This window comes from Labrus mixtus, chromosome 12 (assembly GCF_963584025.1).
Source record: "Labrus mixtus chromosome 12, fLabMix1.1, whole genome shotgun sequence".
Lineage (NCBI taxonomy): Eukaryota > Metazoa > Chordata > Actinopteri > Labriformes > Labridae > Labrus > Labrus mixtus.
Genome location: NC_083623.1, coordinates 5,474,291 through 5,492,920, shown reverse-complemented (window position 1 = coordinate 5,492,920; position 18,630 = coordinate 5,474,291). Strand labels below are relative to the sequence as shown.

At 39.6% G+C, this 18,630-nt stretch overlaps 2 protein-coding genes across 2 annotated transcripts; one reads left to right on the top strand and one right to left on the bottom strand.

Moving 5' to 3' along the window:
• Positions 1–27: 27 nt before the first annotated feature.
• selenol (selenoprotein L) lies at positions 28–10,090 on the top strand. The gene is made up of 9 exons (XM_061051628.1): positions 28–181; positions 907–985; positions 1,331–1,384; positions 2,196–2,241; positions 3,369–3,499; positions 3,628–3,742; positions 5,526–5,648; positions 7,036–7,173; positions 8,477–10,090. Exons 1-9 carry the CDS (start codon positions 76–78, stop codon positions 8,600–8,602), a joined length of 918 nt encoding a protein of 305 aa, XP_060907611.1. The 5' UTR covers positions 28–75; the 3' UTR covers positions 8,603–10,090.
• Positions 10,091–11,058: 968 nt separating this feature from the next.
• clec11a (C-type lectin domain containing 11A) lies at positions 11,059–15,610 on the bottom strand. The gene is made up of 5 exons (XM_061051629.1): positions 15,357–15,610; positions 13,643–13,757; positions 13,404–13,511; positions 13,071–13,154; positions 11,059–12,169 (listed from the first exon to the last, which is right to left on the bottom strand). The coding sequence occupies exons 1-5, from the start codon at positions 15,462–15,464 to the stop codon at positions 11,757–11,759; spliced, it is 828 nt and encodes a 275-aa protein (XP_060907612.1). The 5' UTR covers positions 15,465–15,610; the 3' UTR covers positions 11,059–11,756.
• Positions 15,611–18,630: the final 3,020 nt, after the last annotated feature.

Sequence of the window (18,630 nt, the reverse complement as noted above, 5' to 3'; positions counted from 1 at the left end):
GATCAGGTTCACTGACTCATGTAGCTCACATGTTTGTTGACTTTACTTTCATTTGAGAGAGTGGAGCTGGTGATCATGGCGGAGGATGTGGTCGTGTCAGAGGAGACTTTAACAAGTGCTCTGACTCTGTTGGTCAACTGGAGCAAACTCCTGTTAAGTGAAGCCAAACGGGAGGCAGCAGGTAGGACTGTTTTAATAGAAGCACGCACGCGCAGTGACGGACTTCATTAACAATTTAAAGGTTTTAATGTGTTCCGTTGCTAGATGATGTAGACCCTCTGTAGAGAAGATTTATAGGATGATTCAGATACAATTAAGGCTAATGAGTAATTCGGCGTTCATAATGTAAAAAGTTGAACTTAATTTAATACTTTAATGATGCTGTAAGTAACTGCCTTAAGAGTATTTTTAAACGGGAGCAGACTAGATAGAAACGTGTGAACCAAAAAAAAAAAAAAAAAGTTTACTGAAGTTCGTGATTATAAAAACATTACAAGAATACCGAATTGAGTAGATACCAGAGTGATTGTTTTTCAGATATTAGTTTTGTTTTATAACACACGCATTACCCCAAATACTTAAAAAAGGATACAAATGCAGGAAATGTAATCGAGGGCTGCTATTACATTTTTATCACGTAACCTAAAACGTCAAAATATGAGTAAAAAAGATACTTTTCACCTAGTTCCCGTGGCTAGGTGACAGTTCTCATGTAATAGAGGTAGTAGCAGTAACAATACTCCTTTGAATATTTAATGGTTTGGCTACAAAGGCATGCTTGCCAAGTTGTAAAAGTAGATCACTGGGATTAAAAGACTCTCTGGCATGATGGTGGTGTAATTTAATCCATGTCATGCCTATTGCCAGCAGACCCTGATAACTATGGCCCTTTGTTTCCTCTCACAGAATCCCTGGAGGATTTTGTCCCACATAAGATCAGCACTTTGTTCGGCCTGATCACCGCCGGAGCAGACTTCTACAAAAGGTATATGGTGCACGGGGCACCGGGGGGGGTGTGTGTGTGTGGGGGGGGGGGGTGTAGTGGTTTGTGTAAGCGTCCACATGTCCTGCAAGCGGGCGGCCCGGGGTTCAAATCCAACCTGTGTCTCCTTTCCGGCATGTCATTCCCCGCTCGCTCTCTCTCTCTCTCTCTCGATTTCTGACTCTATCCACCGTCCTGTCGCTACAATAAAGCCACATTAAGACAAAGTGAAGGTGCACTCAACACCTGCAGGATTGGTTTAAAGTATTTCATCAGTAAAGTTGTGATCAAAGTGTAAAAGTATTTTTTAACCCCTTGAATTAAATGTTTTTTTTTGCTGTTTTCCAGCCTTGGGGTGAAGAAGAAGAGTGAAGCAGAGGCCATATGGCAAAAGTCTTATCAGTAAGTATCAGTCTGTAAAGATATGAAATGACGGTGATGATATCGTAAAAGTGTGTCTGTCATTTGAGTTACTCTGCAGCGTGGTCACCATGTCACACGCGGTACAGTTTCTCCTTCATGCAACTTCTTGTAGGAACAAAAACCTCACAAAGATGATTGGGGTTTTGTTCATAGTCTTCACTGGAAAAAAAAATTATCATTACGAGGTCAAAAATGTAGAGTTAAATATTCTTTCTGGTGTAAATTTACAATTTTGTAGTCCGTCCCATTTTATACTCTGCACAGATTTTTGTTTTCTGTTATAATTGACATTAACATTTATGTTTCATATCTGTGGGAAAACGGACTTAATGAATAGCTCGGCGATGACGTGTGTTGTGTGGGTGATATGCTCGGGGGGGGGGGGAAACACAATGGAGAATTAGAGGTTAATCAAGTTTCTGCAGGTCTTTAATAGCAGAGAATGTGTTTCTTTTCCCTGAAGCGTTTGTGTGTTTTTATTACGGCATAAAATGTTGGGAGGAAATATGAAAGGGACGAGTTACAAGTTTAGAAACTTCCACCTGGCAAACCTCCAATGTAAAGTCTACCATTGTTGTCCCACAAGTGTCTTAAAGCATCAAAGTGTGACTCAGTCATCGTCAAACAAGCTCTGAAAACACAAGAACGACCATGAACCCTTGTTATAACCTGCTGCTCACGCTTCAGTGGAGACAGCTACAGTGGTTAAGCAGCCGTATAATAAGTTGTTATAATTACTGTTTTTAACTTTAATGCTAAGTATTCACAAGACCTGCTGCTCTTTTTCCAGCCATGCAGCAGTGAGAGAGAAGGTGGACGAGCTCCTGCAGGTGGAGGTGTGTACCTGTAAATCATATAAGAAACCTACATTACAGAACATTTAGCTCCATCAGATCGATACAAGAGGAATACACACTCGTACGAGGACGTGTAGGCTGCACACCAGTGATGTGTTTCATGGTTTTATGAAGGGAGAAAGTTCAGAGTAAAAGTGACACTCATAAAGACTCATGAAGCAGCGAAAGGAAAAGTGCTGATTATGCCGAAAGGCTCATTTGTAAATGACATTTAATTCAGATGTTTTTGGACTATGATCACCATCTTAAACTTGAACATTGCTACATTTAAAGGTGAGGCTTATTTCACTTATTCATGCACCGCTTGGTAGTTCACAATCATCAAAGTGTTGTCTTAATCAATCACTGAATAATCATTTTTGTTTGTGAGTTTTATTAAAAAGATAAATACTGACAACGACAAACAAGACCATCAGCAACAAGATTTACTTTTTGGATAAACTCTAGTCTTTCTAATGCGTGAAACCGCCGCAGGGAGTGAGTGAAACACGAGTCCAAGATACATTTCCCCGAGGGAACAATAAAGCGTATCGTACCATATATCTTATTGTACTGTACTGTATCGTGTTGTAGCATAATGTAGCTGACATTAGACTAATACAAGACAGCAGGATTAGATCTATGTTGAGAAACATTACATGTACAGGCCAAAATGAGCAAATAAATAAGAGATACTATTAAGTTTAAAGGGGCGCTAAAATCAACACTAATTAAAAGTTCCTCACAGGAGCTTTGATATGAATCTGCAAAGAAACTACAAATTAAAAATGCATAGTTGAATTAAATGTACAAGATTTTCTTCTCCGGTAGCTGGTAGCCTAGTGGTTAGTGTGTGCGTCCCATGTACAGCGGCTATAGTCCTCAATTTAAAAATATATAAGAATAAAAAAGTAGTAAAATAATTTTAGACATTGATTCTTATTGCACTTATAACTTTCAAACAAAATCACCAGATTATGTACCGTGCAGTTTTTTTGTATTTGTTTTGAATGTTAAAGCAGTTAAGGATAGACTTGTACTCATGTTGTGTGTGTGTGTGTGTGTGTGTGTGTGTGTGTGTGTGTGTGTGTGTGTGTGTGTGTGTGTGTGTGTGTGTGTGTGTGCAGACTGAGTGGGACTCGTTCCTGGAGGGCGTGGACAGCGGCCTGCAGACGACAGGCGACGGACAGCCTACTGGAGGAAACACAGCAGACAGCCTGAGCCCTGACACTGAGTTCACTGACGCACGCAGCAGAAAGTGAGTTCACCACGAGGAGGTTTTTTTAAAATCAGTAAATGAAAAACCAGTCCGCACCATCGGCTAGCTTTTAGGCGTTTTATCAGATTTTGTTGTATCGTTGTTGTTTGTGCTTTGTGTGTTCACAGGAGTGTGACTCTGGGTCAGTACCTGGGTCAGGGTCAGAAGCTGCTGCTGGTCCTCATCAGACACTTCGGATGACTGCCGTGACGAGACCACACGGCCGAGCTGGAAGCCAATCAGGTCGGTTTACCCTCAATCCAAAAGTTAGCACTTATTTATACATAGAACCAGAGTTAGGTCGACGCCCCTGTTAGGTGGGGGTTATTTCTGTAGTAGATGAACAATGATGAAATCGTGAAACAGACTGTGGATCATCTTAGATTTATTCAGCCGTGGTCAGACAACACAGAAACACAACACACAATGGCTGACAAAGTGCAGACCATCGCTGACCCATGCTGACCAAGATCTCACAATCGCTTGCAATCATTGACAAAGTGGCCCAGTGTTCATCTTCACAGAGTTGCTTATATTCTGCTAGAAGGCACAGCCCACAAATTCCATTTATGATCACTTTTTAGCACGGCAAGATTCATTTGAATCATGTCATACAATATGCATACATAGAGAGCAAAAGTATAATGCAAACTGGATGACTGAATATTAATTTTAAATATAGGTCAAATAATGCACCTATAATCTGAAAATTAAAACGTGTTTCTGTTACAGCATTTTAATTTGAATTACGATACAGATTTAGCGGGGCATTGTTTGAAAATGAAAAAGCAAATGTAATTGTCTTCTTCATTTTGATTTAGTCAAAGAATTTGCATTTTTGAAGTCGAAAACTAAAATGCAAATTAGATAGAGAATTAGAGTCAAATAATACACTCATATTCAGAAAATTAAAAAGCATTTCTGTTAATGCATTTTAATTTTCAAATTAGCTTTATCATTTGAATTCTGGTCACTAATCGCTTCCATATTTGTCTAGCAAACAGTTGTTGACAACATATGGTTGGCTCCTATCCAAACATAGATCTGCTACAATTTAGATGTTTCACCATATAAGGTTACAGCTTCACAGACCCAAAAGAAGAATTACCCAAAGATGGTTGACACAATTCAAAGATATATCCACAACGTTATCAAGATGAATGAATTCATGAAAAGACGTACTAACAACCACTTTAACCTTTTACTGTGTCATCACATTACATCTGCAAAACTGCATTTTGTGTTTGATGAACAACATTTGTTTAAAATGAAGAAAAAGTCTTTAAAAAGTATTTCAGTGTATTTTTAATGTCTTTATTACTTTATCTTTTATATTTTACAGACTTGTGTACGTAAGTGCTTATATCTGCTTTTTTTTTACTTTACTGTAAAGTAAGTAAACTTTGCTTTAAAAAAAAAAGATAAAATAGATTGGAAGTGGACTTGAGTGTAAATCCAGATAATTGGGGCTAATGTTAGCTAGGTTAGCTAGTTAGCTGTAGCTGCTATGAATAGCAACGGTAACAAAGCGCAGCAGACACAGCTAGCGTGGTCTGTTTAATAAAGAAAGGAAATTGTTTGTTAATTGCTTGCAACAGTTTCATCTAGAAACTTGAGCTTTAGTCTAAATAATGTGCGGTAAGATTAGCTAGCTAGCTGTAGCTGTAGCCGCTCACCTTAGCAACAGTAACTAAGGGGGGGCAGAAACAGGCAACGTTAGCTTGCTTAGCCCCCTCTAGCTTCTTGGCTATGAGAAACGTCCTAATTTAATCCAAGATGATTTTTTGCTTCTGTATTTTTTTGTATCGTCTTTTAAGTCGGAGTAATCCTCCAACTATGTGACCTTTTTCTCTCCTCTCTGGCTTAAAAAAGCTGCAACAATTTTAAACCCATTTATGTTCAGATAAATTAATTAATGGAAGTTGATCAAGTATGTGAAAAAGTGACGGATCATTAAGAGGCAAAATAAAATTCTTGGTTTGGCTTTTAATTAAATTCATTTTCCTTTTTCTAAATTTCTCTGCAGGCTCTCCTCGACGCTCGGTCAGTGAAGGTCTTGGTGGTCTCGTTCGGCGGTGTGGAGGGCGCTCAGCTGTGGAAGGAGCAGACTGGGTGTACCTACGACATGCTGCTGGATCCACAGAGGAAGGTCTGGATGTCTGTTCTTACCCTCGTTTACTTGTTAAAATACAGTTCATTTAAAATAATAGAGGAATTGATTGAATATGAAAAACAAAGGTTTCTTTTAGAGGTTTAAAAGATGGATCAGAAACACCCGGATTACAGTGAATTAAATCTGCATGTACTAATGTTGAAGTCAAGACCACACTAACCGAGACCAGAGTGCTCCGACACCGAGACAAGAACAAGACATTTAGGGATCGAGACCAAAACAAGACCAAGACCAACGTGTGCATTGTTTGTATATGTGTAGAACAAACTGACTCAGAAATGTACTTTATCGTTGCATTATTATTTAATAAACAAAGAATAAAACATTAAAGTAAAGTATAATCTAGAGCAGGAGTTCCCAAACTTTTCAGGTCGTGACCCCCAAAATGAGGGTGCCAGAAACTGGGGACCCCCCACTGTTCTTTAAAGTGGTTAGTTAGATATATAATGTAGCGACAGCCACGCAAACACTAATAAACCTATCCAAAAACTAGGAACACAAAATAATACAACATCCTAAAAACAATAAAAAATGTACACATTCATTTCACTTAATGATTCTGTCTTATATGACATTGGACTACTTTTTGTATATTTATAAAAAATGGGTAAAAAGATATACTTATGCACTTTTAAATGATTTTTAATTTTTTATGGAAAGCATCTTGCGACCCCCCTCTTGGTGGCTGGCGACCCCCACTCTGGGAACCACTGATCTAAAGTGCATATTTGTGCCTGACCTGAATTAACAGCACCCACAGCGCCCCCAGTGGAGAGGGGGCGTCATTACAACAACAACAACAAAAAGATCTCATTATTTCCCTTAATCGAACTGAATTGGGAAAATAATAATTGCAATACATTGATGAATTTTTTTAACCAGCCCTAGTCATGACGTTGAAAAATTGTCGATTCCGAGACCAAGACCTTCAGAAAGTGACCGAGCTCAGGTTCTACAACACCAGCATGTTCTATATACTGAAGTCTAATGCGGCTTGGCGGGAAGCATGACATTTAGCAACTCTACTTTCAGCAGCTGTTTGACGATGTGTCTTAACGTTCCCACTAAGCCGAGCCTCCAAACCTTTCATTCTGAAAAAAGTCACCCACCAGATGTTTACAGATGTGGGATGGAAACAAGGGCGATCGACCAAATATGAAAATGTTCCACAGAACAATTTACGACGTGTTTGTGTGTTAGGAACCTGATCAGCTCCTCCAGCAGATTCTTGTCATATCGCTGAATCCAAAGCAGATGTTTCTCTCTGTGCTTCTGATTTAATAAAACTGTGAATATGATACAGTGCTACTTTCTTTTTTTAACACAGTAGACGTTCTCTCTCTCTCTCTCTCTTTGGCCACAGGTGTACAGGAGCTTCGGCCTGGGCTCGTCCTACGCTAAGGTGATGAGGTTCGGCTGCCTGCTGCAGTACTCGGAGTACGGAGCTGTGGGAATCGACTTCCCTGACGTCCCCCCTCGCCTGATGGAAGACATTTATCAGGTACAAGTTGATGACACAGCAAACACGTTAGCAGTGAGGAGGTGCTTATTTAATGGCCCGAATCAATTACGGACATTAAGGGAAAACGTGCTGACATGCAGAACTGGAATTTAATATCTGAGGACGTTGAGGTCAAAATGAACTGCAGGACGTCTTATTTACTACTTGGGTACTTACACACACACACACACACACACACACACACACACACACACACACACACACACACACACACACACACACACACACACACACACCACCCCCACCATGGCCGTACTTGCCTTTATTAGATAGGACAGCTGAAGAGAGAGAGAGAGAGGAAACGTTGGGAGGAGAGAGTGGGGGACAACATGCAGCAAAAAGCGCCAAGGTCGGATTTAAACCCACGGTTGCCATGACGATGACTACATCCTCTGTTCATGGGCAAAGCATCAGAACCGCTAGGCCATCCAGCGCCCCCAATGTCACTTTTATTTAGATGTGGCATGTGTCCATGGATGCCAGTGCAATTGAACATAACAATCCATTTCAGCATTAGTTGTAAATTTGTCTTTGGGGACGATTATGCAACAATAATATATTTGTAGTTATGCTGATATTTTGACATTTAGATGGACTTAATCATGTCAAACATAAAATATTTTAGCTTGGGGTTATCAGTATTACGCATTTCAATTGACATAGCTTTCAAAATGTGCAAATTATAGTACAGCATAAATGGTAGACTGTCTCTTTAAGTACTCAACATGCATCAAATAAACGCGTCTCATAATGTAAGCATTACGTCAACATGTTAGCGTGTTAGCTTTTTGCTGTCTTTTTTCTGTCCTGTTATGTCTCGCTGCAAAACCAATCACACCTCATGGACAAATAAAGTTGAAGTTGAGTCGGGAATTAAAAAGAAAAATACATTTATTTTAAATTCAGAAATGTGGACTATTTCTTTTTTTCCCCTTTTTTTTTGAAGATGACTCATAAAGAGATAAATGAGTCATGTTTTTAGTTTTGCTTGCTGTCTGTTAAATATCCCATTTCCTGGTTAATTAAGTTAATTAAGGAATATTGCTCGGGTAAGATTAAGACTGGCTGAAATTATTTAAAAAATTTGTTCCTGAATTTATGCTTTGACACCGGGGGTCAGGTATTAAAAATGACTTGTTGTGAGGCGCTTGTTGTGACATGTAAATATTGTGATTTATTCTCATTTTCTTGTATACTTACTTTCCGACGTCTTTCCTCTCAGTTGACACAGGTACCATAACCCCTCTCTTATTAAGCAGCTTTTATGTGTTTGTCTTCTCAGATGGGAGGTGACTTTGTGCTGAACGAAGCCGGGAAAGTCCTTCTCTCTCACCCGTCTAAAAACCCTCACGACAGACCGACTGTGAACGACATCCTGCAGGCCGTGGACCCACAACCCAGGCTGTGAAAATGAAAAAAAATAAACACGCCGAGCCTTTTCGGGTTTACGTTTTTAACTCATCGCTGACACCACAGAGAGAGAGCAGCTCTTTTGAGTCACACTTATGACGTCATGTCTCCCATTCATGACATCATGAAGAGGTGTGGCCGATGCAGAGAATGTGAAGCAGAGGAACGTGCTCGTCTTTGTCGTGTCAGTGTTGGGATGGGGCCATGTTTTAAAAGAAGTGGTACTACTACTACTGCTGGATCAAATGTGATTCAGTTTGAATTCTATAATAATATAAATGATCAGTAATCTATCACTCTATGTGGATAGCAACTAACAGTTTCTTCCTCTTTTTAAATATCCAAGAAGAAGAAGATGGTCTTTATTAATTTTTACACTCTGAGACATACACACACACACACACACAGGCTGACACACACACACATGCACAAACAGGATCCTATCGACATGCGCCAATGTAGAGAAGTCAGAGTGAGGTGGCTGTGCACAGCGAGCGCTCCTGAGCTGGTGGAGATGGTTCGGCAGTGCTCAGGGGTTTGTTTTGATTTGGAGGAGCACGTGAAGCGACGTTTTACATTTCATTTCGCACGGCATTGTGGGTAATAAAATACAACACATTTCCTGAAAGGATGCATCCAAACCATACTGCACAAAACCAGGAAGTTAGTATCCATGCTGAAATGTTCTCTCTACTGAGGTGGACCCGAAGAATGACCACGATGGTTCAGTGGACTGAAAAGTCTGCACTGCATACTGAACTGTGGCTTTTCAGAAAAGGGCCATACTGTATATTTTTCCCCTGAATCAGTCAGCATCCGGGCGGTTTTGATCTCACATATGTTCAGTTCTGTAAACTGCATTTTGCACTAATCAGTACATACTACTGGTATAGTAGGCGGTTTAGAAAACAGCCTTTATTAGGTTGTTTTTTAAAGATAGTCAAGGAAAGACCATCCCTTTTATTCCTGATATAATCTTTGACTTAAGATCGATTTTATTGTAGAACAGCACTCTGACATCAAATTACAGATAAAAGGTGTCATTCATTTTATTTGATGGGTCTTCTCTTTTCATATTTATAGATTTAAAGAGCACATACTGTGATGTTTTTCTATAAACTGTGAGCTGAAATAACCCCCAATATGCTGAGATCATGATGGAGAGTAGAGCTGGGTATCAAACCTCTTTCTTTCTCTTAAGCTCTTGTACAGGTTTGTGTATGGGGACGACATTCAACATTTTACAACCTGGACATCTTCTGTTGAATTTAAAATGCCTCTGCTGAAAAAAAAGAAGAAGCTGTATTTCTAAAATGAAAGTACCAAAAAAAAGAAGAACAAGTTTTGTATCTTAATAAAGGTTGAGATGTTTTGAATACCCAGCTCTACTGAGGAGCAAAATTAATTATTTTATACAGACTAAAAATGTTCTAATCGTTTAGAAAATGATTTTGTCTACTCTTGAGTAAAGATTTATGATAAACAATTATGTTCAGCGTTTTATGTTTGTGTTGTTGTTCACGCTGTGGGACTCACAATACATGTGCATACAGACACGCTGGCCCGAGGTGTAGCAGACACGGTGAAAATAACTTTAAACACACTTTGATTTATATCTCTAAGAGGGTCAGTTTGTGCTGATTCAGACAGACGGCCCTCGAGAACTTTGAACAAATATTTAGAATTCCAGGCGTCAAATCGCAGTCCAGACCGCTTTACCTCATATCGCTGCAGCTGCATGAATAATAATATTTATAACACTAACATAAACTTGTGAAGTCTTTTATGAATTTGTGCACAGTTGAGACGCATCTTTCCCTTTAAAATCCCAGGATGAATTATCTTCATGGCTATCCCCTTTCTCCTGCAAGATGACTCTACTTAAAGGTCACATATTATGCAAAATACTCTTCACCATGTTCCTCTAACTCTAACATGTGTCTCTAGTCTGTCTACAAACCCCCCAATGATGAGAAAAGTCCATCATCTCCGTCTTCTACCTGCTCCACTTTTCAGAAAATGTGTGCTCAAACAGGCCGTTTGGAGATTTTCCCTTCATGACATCACAAAGGGCAGTAAACCCCTCCCCCAGGTGGGTGACACTCCCTCAGCTACAGGACATGGAGAGATTGGCTGGGTCCTTCATAGGATGCTAACCCTATGAAATTGACCCAGCTAATGAGGGCTTGAGCTGGTACTCAAATAAGGAATGGGACACAATATTATGACATCACACGACAAGACATGCGACTTAACAAAAGAAAAAGCCGATCTCCGGTATGTATTTTTTGTCTTACATTACAGTGTTTGTTCAAGGCATTGATGTTCATCCTTTGTGAGTATTTGACTGACAACATAAATAACTCAAAAGTGATCAACCACATGTCACAAATTCTCTTATTTGTATTTGGGTTTTTTTTTTTCCCCATCAAGTCCATACTTTTTTTTGGGGGGGGGGGGGGGGTTTGTGTCTTTAATGGAGAGATAGGACAGTGGATAGAGTCGGAAGAGAGATAGAGAGATAAGGGAACGACATGCGGGAAAGGAGCCACAGGTCGGACCCGAACCCGAGCTGCCCGCCCGGTGGACCACAGCCTCCACACATGGGGCGCGCACCAACCACCGCGCCCACTAGAGCCCCAAATCCATACTTTTTTTTGTAAATAAATTGTATCTTTTTTTTTTCCTTTTTCTTTTTTAACACTATGTCTTCAGTATTGGACATTTGTTTTTTACAATTAGTGGTGGGGTGGACAATCATGTTCTGTATGTAACAAGTTGACAGTGAACTCTGGGTAAGTCCAACAGGGAAGTCTGCGGACTGGGGTAGTCATGAATCCAGACTTTTAAAGTTAGAAATGATACGAGTAAAAATCAAACAATATCAATACCTGTCTGATATTATGACAAAAAAAAGAATGTCCTTGGCAACCGTTGTTGGGTCATTTCTTGCTGTTAATCACCAAAAACTGCAGGGAAACTCCTGCAAATGGTCTAAATTGCATAAATACGCTGCTAATGTATCTCACTTCAGAGCCCTCACACATTTAGGAAATGACAGTGGGACAGTCCTAAGCACTCACACGTACACTGGGAACGCGAGATAAAGTCCCTGAGTCTGAGAGTGTGGAGATTGTGATTGGAGAAGAGTCTTAGAGAGCCACTCTGTCGTCAAACTCGCAGACATAGTTCATGGTGCGGTCGCAGTAATGATCCCACCAGTCGCCGTCGTCCGACGACATGGCCACACAGTTCTCCCGCCTCCCTCCGTCCGGTTGGCTGGACAGGAAGTGTTTACGCCACTGAAAGTAAGACACCCGCGTCCCGTCTTCGAAAAGGTACATGCCCTCCGATCGCAGGTCGCTGATGCCCAGCCACACGGGCCAGTTCCCCGGGTGGAAGAACGACTTGACGTAGTCGGCGAGGGCCTCCTGCTCCCTACGGTCCCGGGGCATTGCCATCCGACCACCTCGCTCCAGACACTTCCTGGACGCTCCGGCGTAATCCTGATAGCTGTTATAGACAAGGTAACATTTGTATCCCAACCTGCGTCCTTTCTGGCAGCCTAAGAAGAAGAAAAACAGAAACAGATGCTTCATCGTGTTTGACATGTAGGAAAGGTTTCACTTTATCGGTAATATCAATGAAACTTGTTCATTACTTCACAGCAGACTGACACCTTAACATCCATTATCTCCCATTTGTATCTGCAGTATTCATTCTCCTTTTTGCTCCTTTTTGGTCTCTACCAATTCTTGACACAATAATCGCCCTTTTATCTGTAAATAGTCCAGAAAGTTCACCAGCTAGCTGCTAACTATATCTGCTTGATGGCGCATTTGGTGCAGCCGTTAGTGTTCATTTGGTTTTCTGAACCAGTTGAGTAAAATTAACCCACACCTGGAATTAATTCTCTTTGGCAGAATACATTTTTGGCCACACTTTGGTGAACCTTTTTCAAGATTTGTAGTGAATAGTGAATTCTCCTGATTTTGTTATGTTGTCTACATACAGTACGTCCTGTTTTGCTCTATTTTTATGTTTTCAATGTTTGTATGTAATTTTCAATTGGGGTAAATTTTATTTGTGACAGTAAATATTCTTACTTTGTTATTTTTACTGTATTTTATTTTAACTTTGTTTAATCTCTTAATGTGAGGTTTTGAGATAAGCCCTCATGGGTTTCTACCTCACCTGCACATGTGTTTTATTTTTTATTTGTTTTATTTTTCTGTTTGACTCTACTTTCAAATAAATTGCAAATAAACTAAACTAAACCTTTTTCAAGATGCTGTCTCCAGACTAAGGAACTCTACCAGCCGCTGACGGACATAAATATGATTATAGCAATAAAGTCTGGACTGAAAATGTCTGTGTTTTCATTACCATTTGAGTCAAAGATTTATGTTAGAGAAACAGATATTGCATTGCAGCAAAAGTGATACAAAGAAAACAATAATGGCTACCTTCCAGTCTTCCCATCTCTTTCCTGTTGTCCTTGCTGTGCTGGTAAACCTCCTGGATGCTGTCCTCCAGCTCCCCGACTTTCGCTGTCGTGTTCAGTGATGCAAACAACATGAACAAGGAGACATGAGGGTCAGTCTCTTTATCTTTTCTCAAAGTTTAAGAACTTAAGAAGAAATCTTAACTTTGGTCTCAAGTTGAATGTGACATTGCAGTTTATGATGGGGATTTCATTTAATGCAATAAAGAAAATGCTGAACATAGATCATCCTGTGTTGTGGAAGGAGAAATAATAACATCAGTGGTAGATTGATGAGAGACAGTGATTGTTTTACCATCCACCCTGGACAGACGGTCCATCAGCTGACTGACTTTAACATCCAGGGTGTAGTGACCCACATTCAGCTTGTGGATCGCCTGGTCCATGCCGGCTAGTCTGGACACTGAGGATAGGATAAAAGACATATTAATGTTCCTGTTTTAAGTCAGGGGATATGGCTGATTGTCAGAACCTTTGACACATTTATGATGCAGATATGTCACGTTTTGATCGGCTGTGAGGATGCAGACTCACAGACATAGTTGTATGAGTTTTCAAAGTCTGACACTGGGCTGGTTGGCTCTGGTTCAGGCTCTGGAAGAGTATCAGGAACATCCCCTCTCGCCTTCTTCACCTCTTGCTGAGGAGCCTGGTACGTGGAAAAAAAAGGAATCAAAGTCAACATTTCTCAGACACTGTATTTACCACGTGTCAGTTCTGTCTTCGCTCCAGTACATTAAATCAAAATGACTTAAATCAAATCCAGCTTCTCCCCACAAACTAATTATAAACCAGCGTTTGAAACTTACAAACAGGTTAATTTAGGGCTCTTCTCCAAAAACGCATATGACCTCCCTGCTGACATCTGGGCCTGGCTTGTTTTCAAATTCCCGATAATTTAGACCGAACAGTGTTTGTAATGAAGCGATTCTTACATAATCTGCTCCTCTGTCTGACTCAGAACACACTGGAGTAAATGTTTACTCTATTGTGTCTCCGACCTTAACTGTCTTGATTTTGTGCAGTGCTTTGTCATGTTTTGTTTTTACTAAGTGCTGTGAAAGAAACCTATTAACAGCAGTGAGGAAGTATTTAGGTCATCAGGAAAAGTTCTATTTCTACACTGTAAAAAATGTAAAGTAATAATCCTCGATGCAGAAAAATGTAGCTACCCTTAAAATTAAAATGAATTAGTCAGAATGTTAGAGGCTACATTTGTAAAATACATTCTCATCATAATTACCAAGAGCCCAAAGTGACACTCTCACAAAGGTCTGTTTGTCCAAATTAGTGATAATACATCATATAATATCTCCATCCATCCGTTATTATCTATACCACTTTTTCACAGTCGGGGTCTACATGGGGCTGGAGCTGATCCCAGCTCTCGATTGAAAAAGTGATCTGCAAAAGTCCAAGAAATAGTTCCCCAACGGGACAATGAAATGTCATATTTTTTCATGATATGTAATTTTATATTGTATCGTACCGGTTTGTATCGTAGTGTTTTTAATCATACAGTATCGTATCGTTTTGAATCGTCATTTTTTTAAGTGTATCGTATCATATTGGATCATATCGTTTAGTTTTTAATGGTATCGTAACATTTTTTTATCGTATCGTTTTGTATCGTATTATTCTTTTGGATTGTATCGCTTTGTATCATACCATAGCATTTCGTATCGTGTTGTATCATATCATAATGTATGTCGTCATGTCATAAGGACTGAAAGAGTGTTTTTAAAAACGTGTACCAACAACCTGCCAAAGGACTACTGTACTGATGGAAATTAGCCTAAGGCTGCAATTTGGCATATTTACATGTTTATGTTCATTAATGTGCTCTGTCCCTGTTGTAAATAGATAGAAAAAAATAAAATCTACAATAAGGCTAATGGAGATCCCCCGTCATCTTCTTCAAGAAAGTGTGGTGTGTGTGTGTCATATCCATGACTTTCAATAGTTTTGCCAGTAAACACCATTCACACAACACTGAGGCATTTCCTTACATTGATTATTATTTCCACTGGACATCTGTGCATATTTAACAAAAAGTATCTCACTGTCATCAAGTTTTCAGTTTTTTTTATTTAGCTTCACCTGAGTCTCTCCTGCACACGTGTACAGTAAATACACTCTGAGCATTATGAATGGATTCAGTGTTTGACTCCAACAAAATTACAGAGGCAGCAACATCTGTAAAGCTTAGTATAGTTTTCAGTTTAGTGCAGTCCCATGCAGTTCTGACCTGTGTTGGTGAAGCGTCCGCCGTCTCTGTAGAAACATAGAGAAAACACAAACACAGCAGAGCGAGCGAGGTGGCAGCAGGTCCCATTTTCTGCGTCTGGTTCTGCATCTTAACTCCCTCTGCACCTCTGAGTCTCTCTCTCTCTCTTCTCTCTCTCTCCCACTCCTCTCTCCCTCCTTCAGCCCTCTGAGACTCAGCCAAGCAGAAACATCCCACCAGAAGTATGAATGAGAGCTGCTCTACATCCCAAACTGTATTAAAAAAAAAAAAAAAAACAGAAACTGAACTCCCAGGTGTTGGAAAATAAATGAAAATCACCTCCCAGTAGTCCGCCTGCTGCCTCTCCTCTCTGTGCCACGTTCAGGACGTCTGGCATTTTTTTTCTTTTGCCAAAACAACAGGAAAGCTCTTTGTTTTTGCTCCCACCTCCCATTTCCACTCTTTGTGTAAACCTGCAGATTTACTCAGGGGGGAAAACATGACACGTCTCTGTGCTTGTGGAAACAACAAACACAGACACTTTTTTTTAAGATGTCAACGTTTTTAAGAGTTTGGAAAAAACAGGATGGTTCAGAGTTTCATGGCAATACATTAGCCAGCTGGTCTAGTGTGTTTTTAAATGATCTAAACATCTTCCCATGATGTACATTATTCAACATATCCGATCTGTAGGATTCATGCATGCAAAAAATTATGCATTATGCTATAAGGGGGACATATACAATCCAAGGTTGTCAATATTCACACTTCGTTATGAGACTATCTGTTTTAAATATCTGTTATTTTAGGGAATGATAGTTTTAGAAAGTACCAAAGAAAAATATATTTTCAGTCACATTTTCAACCAAAAGCTGCAAAAGAGAGAGAGAGCACTGCCTAAACTGCACACAAATGTCCAATTTAGACAGTGTGCAGGGGTTTGCCTGCATTGTGCAAAAAGTCCTAAGTACAATATTTGGTACTTAGGACTTCTACTTTTTGTTGCTGTGGTATCAAAACAAGTATCAATGTTGTTTGCTGTTTACGAGGAGGGAATCATAAACATCTGGTAAAACTCTACTATAATCAGAGTCAGTGTTATTTGAATAAAAATGCCAAAAGTTTTTTTTTAAAAATCCACGTTTAAGATCCTTTTCAATGGTATGATACTGTCTGTATTGGTGAAAGGAGTTTGTTCAGTTGTCATGGCGATGGGTTTGTTGACATGCCTGCTCCCTCTGTCTGTCATTTGATTTATGGCATTTTTTTTTTAGAACATCTTGTCTGACTGTAGTATTAAGTATTAAATCATGCAAGTTTTATTCTCGACCTCCCCCTCAAAAAAAAGTCGTTTCACACTAAAATAAAAATGATTTACAACGTGAAGAAAGCTCGCTGTCATGATGTGATCTGAACGTTTTGTCTTGTTGGCTTAAATGTCGGCTGTTGCCAAAATAAAAATGCTGCATGAGGGGCAAAACAATGCTCATAAACTTACCACAAACTCACTCCCTTGTAGGAATGATTGGGTGAACTATGAAGCCTGCTCGCCATACTTTTAAAAAAAATAATGACAGAAGGAGAAATATGGGGTTATGAATCTGTTCAGGGGAAATGATGACGTAAAGAGGAAAAGGAAAAACTGGATGTGTGTGTCTGTGTGTGTCTGTGTGTGTGTGTGTGTGTGTGTGTGTGTGTGTGTGTGTGTGTGTGTGTGTGTGTGTGTGTTTGCATGGGTCCAGGAGGTATGCCAGTTAAAATGCCACAAGAATCCTGCAGAGTTTTCCAGGAGGAGCGTCTGAAGGCTCTGGAAACAGGAGACTGGGAGGAGCGCTCCAGCAGAGACTGGGTCTGTGATCTAATACTCGGATGTGTTTGAGGTTTTGCAAAGACGTCTGCACTTACAACAGCTGGTCCAGTACACAGTGGAGTCAGAAACTCCAAACGTGTTTCCAAGTTGTGTTTTGATTTAAGAAAAATGTACGACCTCTGAATAAATCTAGTTTTATGATTCTTTCCACTTTCCTACTTTGGACATTTAAATCTCCCTCGAGGAGTTTTGAGCTGGTTATGAAACAGACTGGAATTAACACTGAAGCCTCTATAGAGCTACAGAAACAGACAAGACCATCAGCAACAAGATTGATTCTTATACAGATTACTTCCATATCGTTGATTTTAACACTTGTAACTCCTGCTGCAGGATAGGTGTCAGACAGAAACAGCCTTTGTTTACATTTTCCACAGCAAAGATTCACCGTGAGTGAGATTGTTTATGGAGACAGCTGGATAAGATTTTTTTTTTAAGAAAACATGACTCACACAAAGGGGCGTGTCCAGATTAAAAAAATTAATGCGATGGACCAACTGCAGCACTGACTTATGCAGGGGTGGTATGAAGTTTCTGTGCACACATGTACTTAGAAATTGCATGCAAACTCCTGCATGATGTCTGACTTGTAAAAATACATTAATCTGCAATTACTGTACCAAAACACTGCTTGTTAGTTCACTGCAGTCCAGTTAAATTGTGCAGGAGTTTGCTTAGATTTATTTAGGACACTACTGTGTTATAAAGAACTTATTCAAAACTACATTTGCTATATTGGCATGTTAAGAAAACTACAACCAGTCTGTATCAGAACAGCCAGTATAGATCATTTTATTGGGTAGAAAGCAAATTGTAGTTCAGCATATTGGGGTGGCACCTTTAGGGTGTCCAATCAGTGTATCAAGTGGGGGTCCATGCCACCCCTCTTGTCACGCCTCTGCTTACACATGTACAGGACAAAAATCATTGAAGAAATAATAGGTATCCCTTTGTCCACAAGGGGGCGTCAAAATCAACAACTGAAAGTTCCCGACAGGAGCTTTAATGTAAATGCAATCAAATCAAAGTCATGCACGAAGCAGGCGATTCATTTCTTAATTGATTAGCCAATTAATCTCAATAAAAACTTCAAAAATCATCAACAAGAGATTTTATTACCAAAATAACAAAATAATAAATTGAGTTACAGATCTTGATGTTTTGGGACGTTCATAGAACAATAAAATAAATTGAAAGAGGTCACCTTATGCTTTGGGGATTTGAAATGGCAATGAGATTTTTCAACATTTCTGACATATAATAAACCAAACTGTTAAACAAATAGATAATTAATAATGAAAACCATTGGGAATTGGGGTCCTACATTAACTTCTGCAAAAAAGAACAACTGTATGTGTAATATGTGAGGAGCCTTATATATCAAAATCACTTTCTCATATGGGCAGAGTGAATGGGTCTGCCTTT

Excerpts from the sequence above, each read along its gene's own strand:
- clec11a (XM_061051629.1), bottom strand. The coding sequence starts at position 15,464 with ATGCAGAACCAGACGCAGAAAATGGGACCTGCTGCCACCTCGCTCGCT. Across the intron at positions 13,512-13,642 it reads AAACTCATACAACTATGTCT|TGTCCAGACTAGCCGGCATG; the intron begins GTGAGTCTGCAT and ends TCCTATCCTCAG. Across the intron at positions 12,170-13,070 it reads AGAGATGGGAAGACTGGAAG|GCTGCCAGAAAGGACGCAGG; the intron begins GTAGCCATTATT and ends TCTTCTTCTTAG.